The sequence below is a fragment of the Acipenser ruthenus genome, chromosome 8 (assembly GCF_902713425.1).
Source record: "Acipenser ruthenus chromosome 8, fAciRut3.2 maternal haplotype, whole genome shotgun sequence".
Taxonomy (NCBI): Eukaryota; Metazoa; Chordata; class Actinopteri; order Acipenseriformes; family Acipenseridae; genus Acipenser; species Acipenser ruthenus.
The window spans coordinates 2324618-2350358 of record NC_081196.1 but is presented as its reverse complement, the minus strand read 5'-3'; the positions used below and the strand labels follow the sequence as shown (position 1 = coordinate 2350358).

Sequence of the window (25741 nt, the reverse complement as noted above, 5' to 3'; positions counted from 1 at the left end):
TAAACACGTTTTGTACCAGTATGTTTAATTCTTTCCACAAATATACATGCAGGTGAATCTGCCATAGCTTACTGTAGTTATTCTTGAACTTATGGTGTGTACGTGAAATATCATTATTCTTATAACCTAATATTTTTGCATTAACAAAACCCGTCAAGTTAGTCTGCCATACCAGTGCTGGTCCTGCTTAGGTCATAAAGAATGCGTTACTTTAAATACAGTCGCCTTTACCGTAGATCAGTGTAAAAGGAAGTCTTTTTTAAACTATTTTTGTGCTACACCCCCCTTTTGCTTCTCGGAATCCTACCTTTAATCTGATTGGTTCTGAACATGCGCTTACGTAGTCTACAAGCTGTTAATAAAGTCAAATAACTGTTCATGCATACGAGGTGTATGTGTATCTTTTGTGAGCGACCCCGTCTAGGAATTGCACGATGTGATGTATTGGTGAAATTTAAAATGGAAAGGACTGGGAGTATGCTTTTGCTGTTTGGTAAGTGAAATACATATCTATCCATTTTATGAGTTACAGGCAGTCACTATATAATTATAACTGTGTATACAGATGCAATGTGTTTTTAGTTACAGCACAGAATTTGAATTTTTCGTTTTCTTCGTTTATTATCGTTTATTACAAGTATTAAAAAGTGGACCGCGAATGTATTATTATTATTATTATTATTATTATTATTATTATTATTATTATTATTATTGCGTAAACATCCCATATGACAGTACTGTGGGTTTACAGTCCACAGTCTTCCAGCAGCTACAGAACGGCGGGTTCAAAGTTTTGCGCACGGGTGAGCAGGAGAAAGGCGACAGCTGTCAGTAACCTCCAGTCGGTAGCTCCGAGTCTGAATCTTTAAACTGAGACGGATGTCAGTGGTATTTTTACTGGCACTAACTTACGGGAGCTGATTTCGCTGCTGATCTCAATAGAACTACACTTTTCAATCTTAATTCTCTACATTTAAGGCCAATGAAATGTCACAATGTATCTTTCTGTATCACGTATGTTAAACCAGTGGCAGCGTTTGCCCCACGGTGGCCCCCCATGCAAAGCCCCTATTCCCTGTACCAGTAATACTACTATACCATGACTTTCAAACACAGCAACAACGACACCATTACATGTATTGCATTTTACTACATCAATCACAAAAAACAGAGATGGTATTCTGAGCTGCCCTGGTACAGAGATGGTATTCTGAGCTGCCCTGATACAGAGATGGTATTCTGAGCTGGCGTCAGTGTAGATGTAGTTTTTCTGAGCCCTCATGGCATCAGAGATGTTCATTTCTGAGCTGGTCTCAGTGTCGATGTTTCTCTTCTGAGCTTGTCTCAGTGTAGATGTTTCTCTTCTGAGCTGGTCTCAGTGTACATGTTTTTCTTCTGAGCTGGTCTCAGTGTAGATGTTTCTCTTCTGAGCTGGTCTTAGTGTAGATGTTTCTCTTCTGAGTTGGCTCAGTGTAGATGTTTCTCTTCTGAGCTGGTCTCAGTGTAGATGTTTCTCTTCTGAGCTGGTCTCAGTGTGAAGATATTTCTCTTCTGCGCTGGTCTTAGTGTAGATGTTTCTCTTCTGAGTTGGCTCAGTGTAGATGTTTCTCTTCTGAGCTGGTCTCAGTGTAGATGTTTCTCTTCTGAGCTGGTCTCAGTGCAGATGTAGTTTTTTGAACAAAGAAATTATTTTGTACAGTACAGATATACAGCTACCTTATGTAATTTTCTTGACCAAATTTGGTCTTATTTCCCTAACGCGATGCGTGGTGTGAGACAAAGCACATTAACAGTTAACATCTGTGTTCCTTCTTGACTTCACCAAGTTCAGCAGAAACCCAGATAACAAGAAGTTACACTTCAGCATTAATCATGAATGGCTATCATTGAGGAGGCACAGACCTACGAAATCTTGTAAGATTCCAGGCAGTTCAGCAAAAATAATTAACAACTGTTAAAAACAATGGTGTGATCAACCTCCCAAGGCCATGGCTGTACTCTGAGTCCTGAAAACCCAATGTTAACAGGCATGAGTGCAGTTCAGACTACTCGTTCCATTCGTATAGTGTGTTATTATTTCTTACAGTGTGGTAACCAAAGCAAACGACCAAGGAGACACCGGGATGATACTGAGAAAGATAAGAGCAGGGCAGCTTTACCAGGGTACAGCTGAGCCAGGAAGGCTGTGGGTGTTGTATCGAAAGCTGTTGTGATATTTCGTTAGACCGAAGATTGCAGGGTGTGTCCGCTTCCCATTACTAATGCTTCGTTAAGTATTAATGACACTGTCGTTTAGTTATGCAATAGGACTCTGGTTAGAGTGCAGTACTGTCAGTTAGTTGACTGTGTCGAGAAGTTAATAGCCGATTTAAGTAATGCCCTCTAATCTAGTTTTACTGCGATTACAAACCTGTAAACAACACCTTTAGTTAAAGGCAGATGTTTTACTGGTGCTAAGCCAGCTGGTTCCGCTGCTACCAGTAGCTGCACAAAACAAGTTATTTATATAAGCACCCATTAAACTTCAGCCCCGATGTTAAACTACTAGCAGCAGTAATGGGCTACATTCTCAGCTATTTATTCCACATTTTCAAACAAACAAGAAACAACTTAATACTTAATTCAAGCCCCTGACCTAAAAGTCTTAGGCGTTTATTTCAGGTTTGGTAACTTCATTCGGTGAGTTCTCCTTTCTGAAAAAAAAAAGTTGCCAATGATGAATTGGAGTAAACAGCTTTGTGAATTTAGCCCAGACATCTTTTAAATGATCTCATTTGCTTTTAAGAGGTGTTTTGTTTTTTCCAACAGAAACTATTTCTTTTGGTCATTCTTTGTAGTGTGGTGTCCAAGAACATTCTGAGGAAGAAAGCCACTCGTTTCTTCTCAGGTTTTGCTGCAGTGTGGATTTTTTTAATTCTTATTCTTATTCTAGTCTTGTTCGTATTATTGAACGAAATATTAGCTGAATGTATATATTTACAGTAGTATGCACATTTATCAGAACACCCCATTGCTTCTTTACTTTTCATTTGCTGTGCATATGAAATCAAAACACTGTAACTGAAAATCTTGGAAAATTGTGAAAATAGGCAAATTAGTGATTGTCTAATGCAGTGGTTCCCAAACTGTGGGTCACGACCCACTGGTGGGTCGCAAGAGGGATCAGGGTGGGTCGCGGAACCAAACAAAGTAAAACATAAACATATTTTTAGTTTGAAATTAATCCGAAAATAATTACTCGAAATATTTTTAATCTGAGAAAACAAAACAGACAAAAGATCACTACTCGACAAATACATCAGAAATTAATTACAACTATGTAGTCCCCCACCACACAAAAGCTGTGGTTTATTTCTTAGAAAACAAGCAGCAAACTATGGAAATTGCATGTTCCTTTTCAATAGTGTGTCAACATAATTTTAAAAGGTTTACAAAACTTGAAAATGTCGCTGATTTTGTCACTCAAGGTTGTTTTAAAAAAAAATCTATTTTTGTCTGCTTGTTAGTTTTTTTTTGCAGTCAACACATTTACAGAACATCGAAACATTTTTTAAGATTGTTTCAATAGCGACTTAAGTTTCAATTGTTTGAATGTCGTTTGACCTTTGACGTAGCGCAAGTACTTCCAAGGTTAGCTCAGTTTAATAGAACAGAAGAAATAAATAGCTGTATGAGAAAATGCAGTGAAAACGAGCGTCCATATTTAGCTGGAAACGAGGTATTCTCAGCGCAGTAATACGCTTTTAGTTTTGGTTTGAAGGCAGCAGGAGCATAGCCTGTTTTTGGTTTTTTCTTTTTGTGTATTTGCTTGACAGACGCCTTTATGCACGGCGACTTACAGAGGTAACAAGTTATTACAATAAGCAATACAGCTTTTTTTCTGTTTGCACTTTTTTTGTAAAATGAAATTATTGTGCACAATGTGTTTGTTTCTGTAGGTTGTATACGCATATTTGCTTTGTGTTTGTAGTGTATACGTGCAACTACTGTTAAAATATAAACAGCTAAAAATGTTCGCCTTGCTTCACTCGGCACCGTACATTTTCAGTCTTGGCTGCTTTGCTCTGCTCCCATCCCTGTGAATAAATGCCGGACGATGTAACATTGCAGCTCGCTGAACGGCGTGGTAAAAGACGCACGTTCACTATTCAAACTGATGAAAGCGACGACGTGTGCACAGCTCATGGTTTTCCGTGCGGCATCATGAGTTTATGGAAGATTTTTTTCAAAGCCTCCGAAACGAAAAACGTGGCCATAATAATTATAGGTCGCCGTTTTGACTAAACATTTCAAGTTATTTAAAAAAACGAACATTGTTTTACCCAAAGTGCAGTTGTGTGTGTTGTATTTCTATCGGTTATCCTCAGCAGTGAAACACAAGGGTGTGCCTGGCAGCACCAGCAGGAAAGCAGAGTGAGTGGATGCAGTATGCAGACGAAGCGCGTTTTACAGACACACGTGTTGTATTTGTGCTGGTAGCTTTTCTGTTTTACTTGATAAAATGCAGCAAGTTACTACAGTTACTATTATAATAATTATTTTCTGTCTATCATTTTGTGTAAATAGGTGATTTTTAAACCTTTATTCTTACTTTATATTGCTGCACTTTCTTGGTTAGTACTGTATGTATATGCTTTTACACACTATCTCACGGCATGGATCCCAGAAATGATCTGGCTACTCAGGTGAGTCGTGAGTTGGGAAAGTTTGGAAACCTCGGATCTAATGTAATTGATGACTTTAATAGGCCGCACATGCAATTAGTTTAATTTAGTAAGAGGAAAGGAACGTGTAGCCATACATGGTAACATGAATGAGACTTTTTAGAAGTTGTTTAAGATGTCTCGTTAAAGCACAAAGTGGTCTAACATTTTCACACGAGTGTCTGTTGTTTCTATATCACCGATTACTGACCGAAATTCTCACACCCAGAGGTTTTCATGCAGGCTAGGTATCTAAAGGATATAAATGACAAATCTTGAGGTGTTCAAATAAATGTGTATACGAGCTATATAAAATGTGTTTGTGTGTGTGTGTAGATAGATAGATAGATAGATAGATAGATAGATAGATAGATAGATAGATAGATAGATAGATATAGTTCCGTCTGTTGATTTGCTCATGTTTCTCACAAGTGGCATGCGTCATGTCCTAAGGTGTAAGTAAAACACAGATACACAAGTTCTTCTTAGAATCAGGTGGCCAGGCCTGCGGAAGAAGCAGTCTAGTAGGTAGAGATGATGCAATAAACAATTCATTGATTATTGGTTTGCCTCTATTAAACATTAATTAATTGATTGATTACTCGCACTGGTGCACTATTTGGAGCATCACATATTGCTTTTATATTGCTAGCACAAGAGTCCACACTAGTTTTGTTTCTTGCTGTTGTATAGTAAAGTGTTCTCAACGCATTGTCCATTGTCACCCGTCCCATATTCCACGAGGACATTTCTTTATTTTCTTTCACAAGACGGTCACTGAGGAGATATTAAACAAAGTCTTAGTTCATTCAACAGCCAGCTGCTTCCCCTATTGACCCATAAGACACTGCTGGTGTAAAATGACCTAGGAAGAGAGGCATGGGAACTGATAACTTCCTTTAACCTGATGTAGCACCATGTTTATTATAACATGTGTGTCTTTCAAAACTGCACATTTCAGACCTATGTGGCCAAAGCAGGTTTATGGAGTTATTTTGTTGGCTGCAATCACTTTAAGTGGAGATCCTGAAGCCTCGCTGGCTGGTTCAGTACCCTGGACAGCAACCACAGAGGACACTTGTTAGTTGGCATTGTGCAACCCTTTGGTCTGTGTCTGTCTGCCTGCTGTTCGGAAGAGGAGAGACTCGATGGGACGCTCTTAACAAGGTAATTGACAGTAAGTGGTGCTCATCCTCTGCAATTGCATTTAAAAAGTATTTATCGGCAGGTATTAAATCAAAACACCCCATGTTTATGAATGTGTTGATTTCAAAACAAGAAAAGCTGACCTTTCCTCACCTTTGCAATCAATGGCACACATCTAATTGACTGCTTGCATGTGGCATGCAGGAATATCAACTGCAGGAATATCAACTGGCTCCCCATTAAACCTTGAGACAGACCTGCCCTGTGACAGTCAAGTCAGATATTACAGTTCCTTGGAAACTGGTACAAATAAAAAGGCACAGATATAAAGGGGTTTGTAATAGTCAATAACAAGGATGCAACAATTCTCATTTTTAAAACAGGAAATAAACAACCCAAACTGTTCATTTAAGGTGGTGGTCCGCAATGTGTTCACATGGGTACATTGGTGCCCACAAGACCAGTGCTGTGCCCGCAATGGCAGATGACTTAATCCGGAATGCAGGTGTCATTTTAATCCGATGAGAAAAAAACTCAAATGTGCTGGTGGCCAGAAAACCTTTTGAGAACCACTAACCATTAACAGCCCTAATAACAATTTCATGTGGAGAGCGTCGGGAGTTTCATTCACGGTGTCTGTAATGGTTTCATGTCTGGATAAGCTGTTTTCCTCTTGAGAAGTTACCTAGTTGTTGAAAAAAACATTTCTTAAAACAGTGCTTAAAATTTAGTGAATTACGACAAACTTTTCACTTGCTTCAAAACCAGGCCTCGTAACCCTTGTGACTGTCTGCTCTGAGTCTTGTTAACAAGCAGATGTATTGAATTCATTTCCCTTCTAACTGATGCACTTTGTATACAGCTGCAGCCTCTTTGTCAATGTTAATCGAAGTGGAGGGGATACAAGCAGTGCCACAGACAGCATGCTTTTTGACTTTACACACCAAGAGAGACTCAAACGAGGAAAAGTCAAGCCCGCAACGACAGGTAAGCGCTCTCAATGAAGTCACTGCTACCCGATTCATTGCATCTGTTCAATTAGTTTAAAATGACCATGTTGGACATTATGAGGTATAAAGTGACCTGAACTTGATATGTTTTGATAAGCAGACTGCCAGTAGTGAAGGAGGAACAGAGAGCATTCGCTGTCCGGATATTCAACCATCAGACATGGAGAATAGCACCACGCCACAGGAAGAGGAACTAGCCATCCTGGAAGTGGATCTTTTTGACCGGATTGAGATACAAACAGTAATGAACGTCTCTGAAAATGCAAGCTGTCTTTGGGAACACGACAATATCACAAGGCACTGCACTGTAGACAAAGACAGGTACTTGACAGTTCTTTAAAACATGTTCTTTAAAGATGAGGGAAGTACAGCTTATCTTTTGAAATCAACACATGAATGATACTTCTTAAAGGCAGTTCCGAGTAGGAGTACCAGCACACCCCTAGTTATCAAACCAACACTGTATACCTGTACAGTCTAGTTTTCCAGTGTAGTATTCATTTGAAACACATCCAGTAGTGCGCACATTTATTAGAACACCTCAAAATGTGTCATTCAGATCCTTTAGATAGTTTGACAATTTTCCAAGATCTTCAGTTCCAGTGGTTTGTTTTCATATGCACAACAAAGCAACTGAAGCAATGGGGTGTTCCAATACATTTGCACACTGCTGTATCATACTAAAAAGGAATGTAAGTATGTTTTCATCTTCCCTTGCAGGAAAACCTACTCCTTTCTGATTTCCCAAGCTAAGGAATGCCATGCTGGAATGCACCAGCTTTCTTTCCAGTCCAGCAGCGTTAGCTATTCCATGAGGTTTGCAGTCCGTGTCAGAAGTAAGTATCTGATCAGTGCGGAAACTCTACCAGCTTTTGACAAAACAAATTAATGAGGGGAGAGAAACTCAAGTACTCAAAACCAGTATTTCATAAATATTTATTAATACAAAATTCTGATCACGTGTTTAATAAATCATATTCAGTTTAACTTCCTAGACCATGGCTGCTTTTTGTGTTATTATATACTTATTTTAGTTGCTTCAGAGTTTCTACAGCTTCAATGAATTGAACAAAAAAAAAATCCTGTTTTTTCACTCTGGAAATCTGGTAACCCTAAAAGTGACCCAAAAGTGAATTCCGCTTTGTCATTTGTACAGACCCCCTCAGCTACAATACAACTTGAGCTTCTTCTTTACCTGCTTGTTTTTGAACTGATCTACTTTCTGTATCCACAGCTCCTCCAACAGCTCCGGTACTGAGAGTATTGCACAGAGAAATGCTTGGGTTCCCTTGTAAGGTCCAGTGCTCTTCTGAAAGCTACCCGGAACCAAAGATTGAGTGGATTCTGTGCCAGGAATCAAGGGAGAGGTATGAAAGAACCCAACTATCTACATTTCATTTGTATGTAAAGGAAAGAGTGATTAAGTTCATGTAGTTTAATGAAACATGTCCTGGGAATCCATTGTAGTTTTACTTACAGCACTGCTGTCGCTCGACTGGCTAATAAAGAAATGACAGAACAGACAACACTAGGGAGATTCTTGGTGGTTTTGGTATTGCATGCAGTGTTAGCATTGAAAGTTGCATGCATGGGTTTTGTCCTGATAACAGTGGCGAGGGTGTGTTTCTGTTTTTTCACACTTTCTATAGTTAAACTGGTAAAAAGGTTTTTTGCTGCTACAGATTAGCTGTCTGTTTTTAACACAGAGGTACCCTTGATTTGAAAGTTATAACCCTCAGATTAATGTTCCTTGGTGTGAGAGTCAGTCCTCTGAGGCTGTAATACATTGGACTTGGAAATTGTAGCAACATGAATAAAACAAATGGTGAACTTTGACATGACATCTTCACAGGGCTGACTCTTTATATGATCGTTATATGTCTCTGTGGAAAATCTATTGAATGTCTGAGTAAGGCTGCGGCTGCATTCATACTGTGCTTTGATATTCCAGCTGTTTGAAGCTGGATGGGAAAATCATAAGCCCCTTGGAGACTGCTGATACTTATGGAGTCCGTAAGAAAGTCAGTTGGGTCTGGGGATCGGATTTATTTCAGTACAATGACATACGGTGCTGTGCTGAGAACTCTGCTGGCAAAGAGTGCTCCCAGCTTCATTCCTTTGGTAAGCGTGCTAGCATTTGTGTTAACATGAATTACGTTAAAAGAAATGTACTCGAAAGTGTGAAATATAATTTCAAATTACGCAATGAGAAATAAACATCCTAACAACACTTGAACGGCCGGGTTCACATTCCCGATTATCACTGATCTTGGACTAACTCGTGTTATTTTAGTAATCCAAGACTGGTGCTAATCGGGGTCTGTGAAACCAGCTGTAAATGCCTGCTGTGGTTATTTCTAGTTTTGTTACGTTAGCGGGTGTTTTTCTCCTTTTGAAAAAATTGAGTAAAAAGGCTTTGAAAATTAGGCTTTGTTAAAAAAAAAAAAAGTGACATTCTGAAATATCCCATTCGTCTTATCTAATGTCTTTTCTTGTTGTACAGTCATCACATCGTGGTAGTATTAGTAGACCACAGCATTGTCAGCAATGGCAATATCAATGGCAATAGGCTACAATGGATTTATATGCTCCTGATACCGTACTATGGTACTGTAATGAATCAACAGTGTGTATTGGATCATAGCACTGCAATACCTACATTGGTACCATTCTACCAGTGCCACAAACCATTGTATCATCTGCAAAGCTCTGTGTAATTTGAAGCTATATTTGAATGTTTTATGCAATGACTGTATAGTGAATCCTTCCCAATTGTAAGGGTAATGTTACTTTACATTGCTGATTCAGAATCAGAATACACTGCTATTATTCAACCAGACTAAATATTTCAATTCAATTCAATTCCTTTTTATTTATATATCACCTTCACATGTCGGTTACAACAGAATACAAGTATGCAGTATCAAGAAGTAGAAAAAAATGCAAAATAACAGTAAATAACAATAATATCAATAATAATAACAATAAAAAAAACAAACAAAACAATGGAAGAAAACAAGAAATGACTGAGAATGATAGAAACAACACAAAGATCACTAAAATAAGCAAATCAAATAGATACAAACAATTATATTTGCAAGTCAGGTTAAAGAGGCTCAATTATAAAAGTAAGTCTTTAGTCTTGACAGATGCAGTTTCTCTAATAGAAAAGTTCCACAATCTGGGGGCATTATAAGTAAACGCACAGTATCCTCTCCTTAATTCAATTCAATGTATTTTATTTAAATAGCCATCTTTCGTTTGCTTTTTGTTTTTCCCAGAACTCCCTTCCAGGACAAATCCAGAGGTTGCTGATACAAACGTAATTCTTAAAGTTGAAGAAGCTTTTCTGTTACGATTTAGTGTTCCAGATACTGATGGGCCTGTGGAATTATCCTGGACTCCGGCTAATGCAACGAAACAAACAATGGTAAAAAAAAAAAAAAAGCTTTTGATAATACTGTTACATATGATTGATAAAAGTGTTGCTGTTCATTCTGATTGGGGATTTCTTTATGATTGAACTAGGTACCGTTTGAGAAGGAACGGGCACATATAAACAACGTTCTGTTTCACATAGTTTACATGTTCCTTGATGCTGTGAAAAAGGAAGATACTGGCACTTATTCTTGCACTTCAAAGACCAGGACAAAATCTGTACAACTTTCAGTTGTTGGTGAGTGAAAATTTCAAAATACATTGCTAGTGGGTCTTATTTCAAGACACACACGTGTACTATATCTTACCTAAATGAGCTCATCAGGGAAGCCTCTAATCGTTTAATAATTCAGATAACAGTGGATTTCTTAATTGTGTCTGCAAGTGGCTCCCCTGGTAAAGGCATGACCGCGTGGTGTGCAGGGTGAGTCACAGTCAGGGGAGCACAGGTTCACATCCTTCCAGTGACAAGTTTCCAATCTCCACTGGTGATTCCCATGAGTTAGGGATGCAATGTGTTTGGGACTGTTTCTCATCACGCTACTGCAGCCCCCTCTACAGGCCAGGCCCAAGCGGACACCTGCAGGGCTGGTCTTTGTCCTCCAGGGGGCTGTAGCGTGTTGACATCCTCTGTGGAGCTCCTGGGGGTAAAGAGGTGATTGGCTTGGCGGTGGGATCAGAGGACGCCCACTTCAGTTCTCCTGGACTGTGGTGGGGAGTTCAGGAGAACCTGGACCTTCTAAAAAGGGGTAAAATATAATAATAATAATAATAATAATAATAATAATAATAATAATAATAATAATAAAGACTGCTACCCCCATGAATGCAGTACCACTCCTGGAAGTCGCAGTTGACATCCAGTACGTTATTTTGGTTATTTGGACATTTTGTTGGGAAGGGTTGCAGGATAAGACTGAAAAGAAACTCAACGAGGCATGAGCCAGACCCTCTGTCTAATTTGCCGAAAGGAATACGGAATGTGATCACTGAAATGTTTGTTTGCTTGTCTAGAACAGGGATTCATCAGTCTCATGCACGCGGATACAGTCCGTCACATTGTTGAAGGGGAGACGGTGTGCTTTACAATGGAGTTGTTTGCATACCCCCCCGTCCGCTGCAGGTGGAGTTCTCCACAGGAGCCACATCCATGTGTGGCTAAAGGAAGCAGGTACTACTCAGCTTAATCACTTCTGTGTTGTGTTTTGTATTCAGGAAGTGAGAATGAGGCTGGAGACAGGTGGCAGTGCGCTGATGGGAAGTAGTGTAATTGGTGATCTGATTAGCCTCACTTTTACAATCGATAGCCCCTTTCTGGGAAATGAGCCTTGTTTTTGGAATCCTGTTTCTGTAAGTTCTCTGAATCTGTCTTGTCAAAGTCTGTGGCGGGCCACTTTATATTTCAAATAATAAAGAATTGAGACACCATAACAAACAGAGTGCCACGTCCAGCAGCCGTGACTCCCTGACTGTAGCCCATGATTCATGGTTATTCCTTTATGATAAACTACAAATGATACCATGACAGCTGGTTGGAAATAACTCAAACAAACTCTGAATTTAAATAAAACACCAGCAGGGTAAATGTGGAGTTGCATACTGTCAGATCTGTTGCTGCTTGTATGGTTGAAGTAGATCCTTGTCTCTGAAAGAATGCTCTTGATAGACAGGGTATAGGGAGTCATTCACATAGGTGCAGCTGCAGAGCAATGACAACGAGATTACAATAACAACATTAGGATCGCAGCTAATACTGCAGTGCAGGGATGGACACTTAAATGCATGGATTATTATTATTATTATTTTTAATTGACAGCTTGCTCTCAAATTAATTTTCAGTATTATATTTTGCACATTTTAGCAGTTACAGGAGGACCTATAAATTCTGTGACCATCATCAGACTCCAGGGAAATACGACTTTTACGCTGACAATAAGGACTCCCATATGAACCGATCCATGCGGCTCTATAAGAAAGGTAGAGTAAAGAACAGACTGGTAAACACCATTGCTTGGTTTTTTAAACCACAAAGACTTGGCTGCAGCTGACCCTGCTGTGTTTTGTTAACATGATTCCTGCAGAGAAACCTCGCCTGAGCTTGATGCCTGAATTTGAGGGGAAGGTGCAGTGTATAGGAGAAGGGTACCCTGCACCAGAGATGACCTGGTGGAAATGTGGATTCAGTGACAAGTAAGTCACGACCAATGAGAGCGAGAACGAGAGCGAGAACGAGAGCGAGAACGAGAGCGAGAACGATGGGACACGACTGTTATCTCTGCAGTTTTTAGGAAAACAAAACAAAAGTTGAATCAGATTGTAATGTTTTTAAAATAGTATTTTACTAAACGTTTAACCACCAAAAAAAAAAAAAATGTCCTGTTTTATGTGGATCTTGATTTCTTACCATATTTCTTCAAAAAAGTTGCATCATTTACAATATCAGCACGTATTGTAAAACACAGTAATGGAAACCTGAGTGAAAATCATTGTAATATTAGAATAAAAGCACATACATGAAATAATAAGATGACTATACATCATAAAGCAAGTCTATTTACACATAGAACATGTGTCTGATATTGAAATGTCCATTTACACAGAAGGGTTAAACATTTCATCAATTAAATGCAGATTTACAGCCTGAGGGAACACAAAGCCACTTTTTCAGGAACAGTGGTTTGAAACCTGGTTCCAGGAGACCGGGAGACCTAGTTTGAGGAGACTTTGCTGTATCAAACCCCGAGTCTCCTCTGGTGTGCCCTGAAGCCTAGTCTCCTGAAACCAAGTTTCAAAACCATAAAATGACGTCGTGTTCCCTCAGCTTTATAGAGCTACTTGATCCTGCTATGAAAGATATCAGATATCTTACTTAATGCAATCTTCTAATTCCTGTTTCATTTTATATATTATTTTTCTGTTTCAGTCATCACTTCCTGGTGATTATTTAAAACTCAGAAGTGAAAAATACCCCTGTGCCCTCAATAGAGCTCTCAAAAATACTGTACTCTCTGAGTACAGCTGTTACACCAGAGTGTAACCGCTAACCTGTCCCCCTGCAACTGAACCGCTCATAACACCTGCCCCAAGCAATAGGAAGAATAGGATTCCACCAGCCGGTCACAGGCTTTGCATTTTTCTTTTTTTGTATTGGCTGCCCTCTAGTGTTCATATATTGTATTACCAACCCCCCCACACACACACATATTTTTTACTTCTTTTTTTAAACACAGTCGACTCATATGCTCTGTTAGATATTGTTTTACTGTATTGCATTGGTTACAAAATGTAGTGGCAGCATTTGTGTCTAATTTGAATGATTTTGTGTTCCTGCATTCTTACCATTCAGTTGTAGCGCTGAAGCTTCTTGGAAGAAACTCACCGAGAAACCCAAGGTTCAGGTATCGGAGGGGGGCAGATTCGGACACAAAGTAGAATTACAAACACTGAATGTGACCCAAGTGAATGGAGAATTTCATATACGGTGCTGTGCAAACAATACTGAGGGCTGGGACTGTGAGCAGAACCCCCTTAAACTGGCAGGTGAGTGTGCATATCTTGATACGCATCCTATCAGAACCTGCATATCGTGATACGCATCCTATCAGAACCTGCATATCGTGATACGCATCCTATCAGAACCTGCATATCGTGATACGCATCCTATCAGAACCTGCATATCGTGATACGCATCCTATCAGAACCTGCATATCGTGATACGCATCCTATCAGAACCTGCATATCGTGATACGCATCCTATCAGAACCTGCATATCGTGATACGCATCCTATCAGAACCTGCATATCGTGATACGTATCCTATCAGAACCTGCATATCGTGATACGCATCCTATCAGAACCTGCATATCGTGATACGCATCCTATCAGAACCTGCATATCGTGATACGTATCCTATCAGAACCTGCATATCGTGATACGCATCCTATCAGAACCTGCATATCGTGATACGCATCCTATCAGAACCTGCATATCGTGATACGTATCCTATCAGAACCTGCATATCGTGATACGTATCCTATCAGAACCTGCATATCGTGATACGTATCCTATCAGAACCTGCATATCGTGATACGCATCCTATCAGAACCTGCATATCGTGATACGCATCCTATCAGAACCTGCATATCGTGATACGCATCCTATCAGAACCTGCATATCGTGATACGCATCCTATCAGAACCTGCATATCGTGATACACATCGTACTGGGAGTCTGCATATCATGATGCATATCGCATTAGGGCCTGCATATCATGATATGTAGCGTCTTGTGACATTCGTGTATTGATACACCCCTACTGGTGAAGCATGAACTCTTCACACAGCTTTACAGGAATACTTTATACCAGCTGCTATTGAACTTCTTACCTGTTTAATATGTTGTTATATGTGTGCTGGGGGACGCAGCTGGCAAGCTAGCTGTTTAGTTTAGTTTTTGGTTGTTTGGTGGGTGCTGTGTTTTATTCCCATGTCTCTCTGTGTTCACAGTGTCCGCTCCTAAGCCCCATGTGAGTGACCAGTCTTTGTACTATGCAGCCCTGGGCTTCTGTGTACCTGCGTTCGTGTGCATAGTGTGTTTAACGTACTACAACCACAAGAAGGTAAAGCTTTATTTTTTACTTGATTTTAAATAGTTGGGGTGTCCCAATACTCGCACTCGTAACAGCCTTTAAGAAGTATTTATCGGCAGGTATTCAGTAAATCTGTTCATTAACATGTTGATTTCAAAACAAGAAAAGCTGTCCTTCCCTCGCCTTTACAATTGCATATCAATGCATGGCAATTGACTTCCGTGTTGAGTGTTTTAAAAGCTGATTGGAAGTGAATTTTCCTCTCATCCAGGGCGTGACATTTTACAGCCATACCAAGGCTGTAAACTGACAATATCAGCACACCCCTATAAAAGAATCTAAACTCTCACTGTCATTTTAAAATTCCTACTAATCATTTACCATTGTTTCCCCCGTCTCTTTCCCTCTGTCTTCCGTTTATCTAAAGAAACCGAAATATGAGAGCCAGTTGAAAATGGTCCAGTTGTTAGGACCCTCAGACAACGACTACATATACATTGATTTCAGTCACGTTGAGTATGATCAGAAATGGGAGTTCCCCAGAGAAAACTTGGAAATCGGTAAGAAGATCAGCCATTTGAAAAGATCTAATATGAACCTCTAGTGATAGCTTGTCTATTGAAATTAAAAAGCTCTATTCAGCCCTGTGATTGGGTGTAACTCACGATGCAAGGAGATTCCGGGTGCACTGATAGGCTGCATCCGTCATGCATGCCCAACTTCATGCAATCATATCAGAGCTGGCTGTAAAAAACACAAGCAGATTGTACAATCAATTTGATCAGCTTTTAGAAATGGAAATCGCAAACCCACGGGATGAGCCTAACTTAGCATATTCATCGCAGGCCTGTGCAGCTCTAACATCTGATTCGCTTGAGCATGAGCTGCTCAGAATGTGCTCTGCAAGAACGCAGCCAGTATGTGTGGCTGTGTTCATGGCTATTAGAGTACCCTCGTTTAAAAGTGAAAATCCTGTGTCTCATGCAGTGCCAGTGGGATTGAGTGAGGATGGTTCTGCACAACTAAGCTACGCTACACGTGATACTTTACATCATCACCCAGGCTGATTGTGGGGAAGTGAAGCAGGGAAGCATATCAATGTGGCACAGGCTTCTGTGCACAATGCTTCACCTATGGGCTTCAGAGCACAATGCTTCACCTATGGGCTTCAGAGCACAATGCTTCACCTGTGGGCTTCAGTGCACAATGCTTCACCTATGGGCTTCAGAGCACAATGCTTCACCTATGGGCTTCAGAGCACAATGCTTCACCTATGGGCTTCATTGCACAATGCTTCACCTATGGGCTTCAGTGCACAATGCTTCACCTATGGGCTTCAGAGCACAATGCTTCACCTATGGGCTTCAGAGCACAATGCTTCACCTATGGGCTTCAGTGCACAATGCTTCACCTATGGGCTTCAGAGCACAATGCTTCACCTATGGGCTTCAGTGCACGATGCTTCACCGATGGGCTTCAGTGCACGATGCTTCACCGATGGGCTTCAGTGCACGATGCTTCACCGATGGGCTTCAGTGCATGATGCTTCACCGATGGGCTTCAGTGCATGATGCTTCACCTATGGGCTTCAGTGCACAATGCTTCACCTATGGGCTTCAGTGCACATCGAACGCTAATATGCTCTCTCCCCAGCATTCTCTTCTATGGTAATTTTGTAAGAAAGGCAAATAATATACAACTGTTACTACTGCTAACAAGCATGTGGTATGACTGAGTGTGCACAAAATCCTGGTCCTTTTTGCAAAAGAGCCTACAAAAAGAAGACACAAAACATAGCTGAACTCTTGTGCATGTAATTGCCGGTACCTCCCCCTGTACAATACAATTGTGGAGTGATCTAAAGTAACCCTGTTCTGTGCTGCTCAGGTAAAGAGCTTGGCTCCGGAGCCTTTGGGAAGGTGGTGGAGGCTACAGCCTACGGAATCAGCAAGCCAGGCGTCTCGGAGCAAGTGGCTGTCAAAATGCTCAAAGGTAAATGAACACATTAGATACAGATGTGTAATGCAAACAGGCTTTTAAAAGCAGATCCACTTCTTTACAATGTCAATGGCAGCCCTGCCTGAACTCACATTGAAAAGTCGCCTGTTCCCCTCAAGGTCTGCTTTAGATTCTCCTGCTTCCACTGCCTCTACAACGAAGGAAACTGTGAAAAAGCTCAACGAGCGCAGCAACGCAGATTTCAGACCCCAAAGAGAAACCTGTACAATTCGTTACACTTTGATAACTTTGCATCCTGCCTTTGTGTACCTGACCTGTCATCATTTTATAATGCTACCCTTAAACGTTAACGTTAAACAGTAACTTCAGTCTTGCGTTTCTACTCCATGTCCTGATCCAGCTACTTTATATGTGCTTTCCCATTCACAAGGTGCACTTGTGTCTCTATCTTCAGAAGTCTAGTTGTGATGCAATCTGGTATATTCTGTAGCGCACACGATGCTCACAAGCTTAGCAGAATCAACGTGTCTTCTGCTTGGCTTCAATCTGTTCTTTAAATGTTGTGAACTTGTTTTGTGTGCTGAAGCCAATCAATAACATGGCTGTGTTGTTTGTCTACAGCCTTCTGCAGGTCCAAGTCAGCCCTTTTTTCAATGTGTTGCCTCCTGCTCTCTGAGCTACACAACATGGATACATTTCAGATGGGTATTTATAACCAAATGCATGAGTTATCATGTGTATCTACAGAGTGCAGATGTATTACAGCACCCCATTGCTTCTGTTGTTGTGCATATGAAATCTAATCACTGCAACTGAAAATCTTGGAAAGTTGTCAAAACAGGTAAATTAGTGGTGGTTTAGTGTAATTGATGACTTTAATAGGCCACACTTGCAATTCATTTAAAATAGTAAGAGAAAAGGAACACAGAGCCACAAATGGTTAAATGCATGAGACTTTTTAGAAGTTGTTTAAGATGCCTAATTAAAGCACAAAGCGGTCAAACATTTTCACACGAGTGTCTGTTGTTTCTATATCACTGATTACTGACTGTAAATTCTCACCCCCAGTGGTTTTCATGCAGGTAGGTATATAAAGGATATAAATGAGGTGTTTTGAGATGTTCTAATACATTTGCACACTACTGTATATGTACTGTAATCTTAGCTGTTTGTGCATGATTCAAAATCCTTTTTCCCTTCACTTTAAATCCAATTCCATCAGCTTTTAAACACTTCATGCAGCTTATCCCGTGCAAGAATTTACTATGGTAAAAGCAAAGTGTAATAAAGCACAGCGAAAGCATGGTACAGCAAAGGTAAGCATTGTAAAGCCCAGAGAGGTATGGTACAGCATAATAAAAAACATGACAAACTATGGTAAATCCATGGGGAAAGCATGGGAAAACTGCAAAATAACGAGCACATTTACATGGTTAACCTTTTAGAATGCATGTACGGTATAGGTTGAAACTGAAATAGCATGTTATGCTATTAAAGTAGCAAGCTAAATGTATTCTGTATTAGAAATGATTTATTGGGGGTTGGTCTAGTGAGATGCAGGCACAGCGTTCTCAGGGTTACTCTCGCTTACAATGATGAAAATGAGCACCGTACTCAAGCTGGATTTAAACAGCTCATTCACAGACCACATAACAGTGCTTTCACCACCTGCATTGAACACAGTGCAATCCCAAAACCACATGGAATTCCACTGCCCTGGAAACTCCACATTCTGTTCTGTGTTCTATTTGCATGTGATTCTGATGTGGGCTTGTCAAACACAGTCCTGCCCCGTTTCCACTACACTGACACACAGACCCACAGGGAATGGGGCTTTTGGACTCACGCTGGTTTGCTTTTCACTCTGACGCAGAGAAATTCCAGCCTTCTGAAAAGGAAGCTTTGATGTCTGAGCTCAAGATGATGACGCATATCGGGACCCATGAAAACATTGTGAACCTGCTGGGGGCGTGCACTGTGACGGGTAAGAAAGACCTTTAATCAGGGGTCCATCGTGCCCTGCGCCTGGCAGGCTCCCATTTGAACTAGCTGTGGAGTACGTCTGAGAGGAAGCGAAATCAAGAGATTATTTAACCCTAACCTTAGCCCCTTTTTGAAAATTAGACCAATTTTTGGAATGTAGCCCCGTTTTTTGGAAATTTGCCCTGTTTTTGTAAAAGTAAACTTAACCTTAACTTTTAAACCTTCTGAAACCACAAGATCCTCCCCTAACAATATTTTCAGAGCAATTGGACTATATTTTCAAAGCATTTACTCCAGGCTGTAATTAACTCCTATTTTTGAAAGGAGAAAAAAAAAAGTTGCTGATTTTTCAAAACTAGAACCGAACAACGTAAGTATTGCTATTCATACCCTTATAAGAACTACAAAGCTGTTTTCTTCTCAGTTTTGTATCATTTGCATGGAATTTTCTCTTTTTAAAAAACAGGAGTTCATTAAAGACTGGAGTAAACACTTTGAAAATATGACCCGTAACGTCAGGCTCAGCTATGTTACATCCCTGATTTTTTGCTATGTAGAGCAGGGCTGTCCAATCCCAGTCCTGGAGGGTCTTTCCACTCCAGGTTTAACAGGTTAAATGACATCATGAACGACTTCAGGGTCTGGATGGAGCTTCAGTTAAACCATTTAGAACAGGGTTGGAACAAAGACCAGGACTGGAAGGACCAACTTTGAACACCCCTTGTGTAGCTGTTTTATGAGTAGTTTGGAAAGAAACACATGTTATTTTTGTTATTAATAATGTAGTTAGAGGCTAACTCGACTGGGAATGAGGCATTCTCATCCTATACTGCCAAACTGGCAATAAAGTTTATGTGGCTTCCTGTGTGAGGAAACTAAACTAGCCGCATTTAAATCAAACAATCTCAACGTAACTAACTCTTTACTAGAGTTGATTTTCTTCTCAGTAAGCGTCTGTTGAAGTGCTCCATGTGTTTTGCTGTTCTTGTTCCGTTGCAGGTCCAGTGTACTTGATCTTTCAGTACTGTCCATATGGTGACCTTCTCAATTACCTGAGGATCAACAGGGAACAATTTCACAAGACGCTGACCGACGTCTTCACTCAGAATCATTTCAGCTTGTATCACAATTTTCAGCCGGACCACACTTTCAGGTACAGCTGCCAGATTCATCTCATCAGTCCTCTTTTTTCTTTAAGCCTGCACTCTCTTTCCAAACAAACCACACGTTCTCTTTTCTCCCAAACTCCAGGGATGGAAGTTTTACACCCAGCGGATCGTACGTCCCGATGCACAGGATTAGAGACACTGCATCTACCGAAGAGTCTGATATACTCCTCAGTGCCAGTGACCCTGCACACTGTGCTTGCCATGGTGAGGGCTGCTTGCTTATTTGATTGCTACTGGCTTCAAAGGTTTTAGAAGCAGGGGTATTAGCCCCCCACTCTGCCTCTTTTTCTTGCAGAGGAGTGTGATTCCAACTATCAAAACACCAGGAAGAATCTGGATGAAGAATTGCATGTGCTCACCTTCGAGGACCTCCTGAGCTTCTCCTATCAAGTCGCTAAAGGGATGGAGTTCCTGACTGAAAGAAACGTAAGTCATCTTATTTCAATATGAGCACCCCCTGGTCCAGGGATCAAATGAACCAATGTACTAGAGGCTGGGGGTTCTAGGGTCCCCGAGTGGCAGCCCTGGTAAAAGCACGGCCATGTGGTGTGCAGGGCGAGTCGTACAGTTAGGGGAGCGCAGGTTTGCTGGTTCTGCAAGGTTGCCAGTCTTCTCTGGGGATTCAGGAAGGAGCTTCGCATTGGCCTTGGCACTTCCAAAGGTCAGGGAGGCAAACCCGGCAGGGACTGTTTCCCCTCATTGCGCTACCGGTCAGGCATCTAGTGAGCTGAGCGGACACCTGCAGGGCTGGCCTTTCTCCTCCACAGGCTGGGGGTTAAGTGGAGTAGCTATACTGCATTATTGTTCCATGGGCCTGGATACATCCAGTGCTATAAACCCAACAGCTTTTATCTAACACTTTCAGTGACGAGGGGCCTGTTTCCATTGTGTTTTTCAGTGTATTCACAGAGATCTCGCAGCAAGAAACGTGCTGGTGACCCACGAGAAGGTGGTGAAGATCGGAGACTTTGGATTGGCCAGAGACATCATGAATGATTCCAATTACATCGTCAAGGGCAACGTAAGTTTGTATAGACGTCATTGACAGTAAATACTGTTGAACTTGTGTCAAGTCTCTAGCGTTAAGAAGGCATTAGCCGAAACGCTGGTCTACTTAACTCAGGTATTTTTATATTGTAATATTTTTATATTGTAATATTTTCATATTTTATATTTTCATATTTTAATATTTTCTCTACACCGCGAAACTAACTGTCTGCCATCTTCCTTGCATTCCCGTGTTTTGTTTTTTTGTTTTTTTAGTTTTGCTTCCTGGTCTTGAGAAATCATGTGATATTGTGACCTTTCAACTCTCCTGACTCCATCTGCTTCTATACTATACCATGAAACTATTTAACCATGTAAATAGTTATTTAACCCCTTAAATAGAGGCGTGTCTAGCTATGAGTCTTCATTAACTTGCCTCACAACGACAGCTTCAAACCCACATGCGAAGCGCTCCTGTGTTATTAACGGGGTAAGCTATTGATTCCCTGATGTTAAGTATTGCCCTGTTTCTGACACACAGGCTCGGCTGCCTGTTAAGTGGATGTCTCCTGAGAGCTTGTTTGAAGGCCTGTACACTGTTCAGAGCGATGTCTGGTCTTATGGGATACTGCTGTGGGAAATATTCTCCCTTGGTAAACTATTATGTTTTTTAACAATTAACTGTAAAGTTTGAAACCCTTAAATGGTAAACTATAGCATTGATTTTGACATAAAAAGTCTCATCATTTACAGTATCCTGATGCGTTTTAAACCACAGTAATGAAAGACTGAATGTGAAAATGACTGCACATTTTTAAATAAATACAAAAGCAGAATGTAAATATGACTTAATAAATACTAAATCAATGTTTGACTTGTGTCTCAGGTTTGAACACTGATTCTGTTCAATTCAGAGTTTCATCCGTAATAACAATGAATGCCTGTGCTGTTCTAACCCTAACTCCGATTCTCATCCAGGTGTTAATCCGTACCCTGGGATTCAGGTAGATCAAAGCTTCTACAAGCTCATTCAGAATGGATTTAAAATGGAGCAGCCGTATTATTCCACAGAGAGTGTGTAAGTCTCCCCACAGTCCAGCTTCCCATTGCTTCTGTCTCTGGCTGCAGATAACACTGCTGCATACTGGAACTTACTGTAAAGAGATGTAGATCTCGCTCTCAGAATGTCAGTGACAAAGGTTTCTAAACATTTACACCACATCTATTTAGCAGATTAAACACGTCGCCATCAGCTTTTCGTCTGTTTGTTATTTAATGTATTTATAAGTGTTTGGTGGTTACTTCTAATCAATTTGACAGTGTATTATCTCTTGTGCTCTTTGTATGACAGACCGACTCGCTTTGCTCTAGGGCCTGACCCTTAATAAACTGACATCATGTGCATGCTCTGTGATTCAATAGGGCTGTTTCCACGGAAATTATTATTAACCAGGGGCACTAACTAATGTCACGTACAGAGATTTTAAAGACTAAATAATAATAAACACACAACTAAACTATCCTCCTGATCCTGACTCATCAAATCAAGATGTTAATGTGCAGAAAGTGGCGACAGTTGGTCGATTCGATTTTTTCTGCTGTTTTAATATGACATTCCCTTCACTGATCATGCCAATGTGCTCCTCTATCAACAGCTACCAGGTGATGCAGTCTTGTTGGACCCTGGACGCTAGGAAAAGACCTGGTTTCTCCCAGATTGTTTCCTTCATGGAGAGTCAGCTGTCTGATGCAGAAGCAGCGGTAGGTGCATCAGAAATCTCTCTGCATCTCTTCTGTACTGATTCATGAAAATGAAATCTCTCTGCATCTCTTCTGTACTGATTCATGAAAATGAAATCTCTCTGCATCTCTTCTGTACTGATTCATGAAAATGAAATCTCTCTGCATCTCTTCTGTACTGATTCATGAAAATGAAATCTCTCTGCATCTCTTCTGTACTGATTCATGAAAATGAAATCTCTCTGCATCTCTTCTGTACTGATTCATGAAATGAAATCTCTCTGCATCTCTTCTGTACTGATTCATGAAAATGAAATCTCTCTGCATCTCTTCTGTACTGATTCATGAAAATGAAATCTCTCTGCATCTCTTCTGCACTGATTCATGAAAATGAAATCTCTCTGCATCTCTTCTGCACTGATTCATGAAAATGAAATCTCTCTGCATCTCTTCTGCACTGATTCATGAAAATGAAATCTCTCTGCATCTCTTCTGCACTGATTCATGAAAATGAAATCTGCATCTCTTCTGCACTGATTCATGAAAATGAAATCTCTCTGCATCTCTTCTGCACTGATTCATGAAAATGAAATCTCTCTGCATCTCTTCTGCACTGATTCATGAAAATGCATAATGTAACAGGACAGAGTCTGGGCGCAAACCGGCAACTGCAAGCGATCTCTAACAGAGATGTAAGGTAACAGTGTACACCTAATAAACTAATACATTAATACGTTGTGTGTCTCTTATTATATATAATTAAAAAAAACACATTGAAATAAGGTCTGTAGTAGAGCAGGACTGTGAGTTTTATGGATCAGACCTCTTTCGGTATATATTACCAACATAAAGCTGTTCAGTGCAGTTCTCTTTATCAGCACATTGGCTGAGATCCCTCTTTCTTTTCAGCTTTATCAAACCCCCCCAAGGAAAGACAGACTCAGATCCAGCTCTGATTACAAGAACGCACCAGCCAACTGCAGCACAGAGGAGGAAGCCCTGTAAACCAAAGGGACCGACGAGACAGTGACAGAGCTGGGGGATAGCGAATGAAGAGTCTGCTCCTTTGTGGGAGCCTCCATCCACATCCACTCTCAGCTCCCTCATAACAGAAGGGGACCCCTCTGGGACAAATCCTACTTTCCCAAATCAATCCTTCTCACAATCGTCACAGAAATGACACAGCCTTGTGAAGTTCACAACTATTTCAAAGTTTAGATTATAAAAAAAGAATAAAGAAAGAATACCAAGGGAGGGGTGAAAAGAGTAATGACGTGGGGTGTGGAATCGATTTCACATGTTTAGAGACCACTCCACGTGACACATATATGTCAGAATTTTAAACATACCGTTAAATATTTTACGGTAATTTACAGTCAAATTGTGTTCGCTTAAGATGTGACATTATTTATTTTTAGTTTTGTTTTAAACACAGAAAAGAGGAATGATGTTTGCTGCAACCCTAACCCAATTTTCTTTTAAGGTAAACGGAAGTAGATTCAGTGGTCCTGGATTAAATCATAATGATGGCACAGCAACAGTCATTCTATGTACAGCTATGGCGGTGCTATAAAGTTTGATTTAATTCAGCTAGAAACAGCGTATTCAAACAGCAGCGACATTCATCTACAGCAGTAATGCATTTAGTTAAAAAAACAGGATGCTAAGCTTTTGTTCAGTTTACAGATATTGCATGTCATTTAATTAGATTGATTGATTACATACTGCCAGCTATAAGCTATTTGCACATGCTCAGCTGTAGAAAGCATTGGAGAAACAGACTTATTTTTCACTTCGGCGAATGCATTATAGCATTGTATAGTTTTTTTAACCCAGTAATACCCAAGCATTTCTGAAAAGATGAAAAGCCACTACATGTATGTAACTGAATTCCATTTCTTGTATGAAACACAATTCCTGTCCGGCAACACATAATTCTGCATATGAATAATTCAGGCTTGTGAGGCTGGATTTAAAAATAATAACATAGAGGGGTGGGTAAGCATTGGATCACATGAGATACAGAAATGAGCATCACAGGGTTAAAGCCATAATAACCATAACACAGAGTAAGGCTTTTGTAGTATTGAAGACATACAGAAAACGAAAACAGCTGTAACATTGAATTGATATTTTTTTAATTTTATTTCAGAACATTATTATTATGTAATCGTTTCATGCAATAGTAACAGTCTTCATTAACAGCCAGCTTGTACTAAATATCACAATTGTATCATTTGTTTAAAAAATGCATTTAAGTTATTTGCTTTACACATTTCAACTATTTTAAATGTTGTATTAAAAACCATTAGGCTGCCGTTAGAACAAGCATGTCCGTGACATTCATGGAAACTAGAAGCGTCGGTAACATGTTCCTTTGATATACAGCGTGGCCTGTTCATTGCAATCGGAGAAGCTGTTCTCATGACATATTTAAAGATGTAAGCCTGACATACAGAGAGCCAGACAGCCTCCGCAGACCTCCAGATTACAATGGACTAAATAATGTGTTCTAAAGAATGTCCTCAGATACTTCCATCACAATTCTCCGGTTGATATGCAAAACTCCAAAATAACGTACAGAGAGACAGTGGGACAGACAGACCAACAGCCTCCAAATACCCCGAGATCATGATACATTATACAACTTGAGCTAAACAAGGTCCTTGGAAAGTTTCAAACTCCCAGACATAGGAGGGCGTCCCTCAAACCACTGCATTAGAAAAAGAGGTATAAGCTTGGGTTACAATTATAAAAGCCCTTATACGTTAGTAAGTATGTGTTGCCTTTTGAAATCAATTGTAAATAGAGTTGTGTTACCCTTTATATATATATATATATATATATATATATATATATATATATATATATATATATATATATATATATATATATATATATATGTTATTAACTTGTCAGTAAAAAAAATAAGCATCCATGTGCATGTGTTTGAATGGATGCTTTCTGATGGGGTTCATTAAATTTCGGTCTGCCCGGTTATTTGAATAGCAGCCATGGG

The 25741-nt window shown here is 40.1% G+C and overlaps 1 protein-coding gene across 3 annotated transcripts; it reads left to right on the top strand.

Annotated features, from left to right (window-relative positions):
• The first annotated feature begins 421 nt into the window (after positions 1 to 421).
• LOC117406092 (receptor-type tyrosine-protein kinase FLT3-like) lies at positions 422 to 25300 on the top strand. 3 transcript variants are annotated; one of them, XM_059028008.1, is made up of 25 exons: positions 422 to 493; positions 6712 to 6836; positions 6960 to 7180; positions 7580 to 7695; positions 8094 to 8226; positions 8811 to 8980; positions 10141 to 10289; positions 10388 to 10535; positions 11312 to 11468; positions 12159 to 12274; positions 12379 to 12487; positions 13644 to 13837; positions 14802 to 14914; positions 15312 to 15444; positions 16772 to 16876; positions 17465 to 17548; positions 18717 to 18827; positions 19826 to 19979; positions 20078 to 20199; positions 20291 to 20421; positions 20894 to 21016; positions 21524 to 21635; positions 21961 to 22060; positions 22638 to 22743; positions 23632 to 25300. In XM_059028008.1, exons 1-25 carry the CDS (start codon positions 460 to 462, stop codon positions 23725 to 23727), a joined length of 3162 nt encoding a protein of 1053 aa, XP_058883991.1. In that variant the 5' UTR covers positions 422 to 459; the 3' UTR covers positions 23728 to 25300. The 3 variants fall into 3 exon arrangements, with proteins under 3 accessions (XP_058883991.1, XP_058883990.1, XP_058883992.1); XM_059028007.1 differs by having other exon boundaries at positions 6957 to 7180; XM_059028009.1 differs by lacking the exon at positions 17465 to 17548 and having other exon boundaries at positions 6957 to 7180.
• Positions 25301 to 25741: the final 441 nt, after the last annotated feature.

What these genes read in the sequence shown, in the direction of transcription:
- LOC117406092 (XM_059028007.1), top strand. Translation starts at nt 460, where the DNA reads ATGGAAAGGACTGGGAGTATGCTTTTGCTGTTTG. An exon ending in CTCCCAGCTTCATTCCTTTG is followed by an intron (nt 8,981 to 10,140) that starts GTAAGCGTGCTA and finishes TGTTTTTCCCAG; the next exon opens with AACTCCCTTCCAGGACAAAT. An exon ending in AAATGTGGATTCAGTGACAA is followed by an intron (nt 12,488 to 13,643) that starts GTAAGTCACGAC and finishes CTTACCATTCAG; the next exon opens with TTGTAGCGCTGAAGCTTCTT.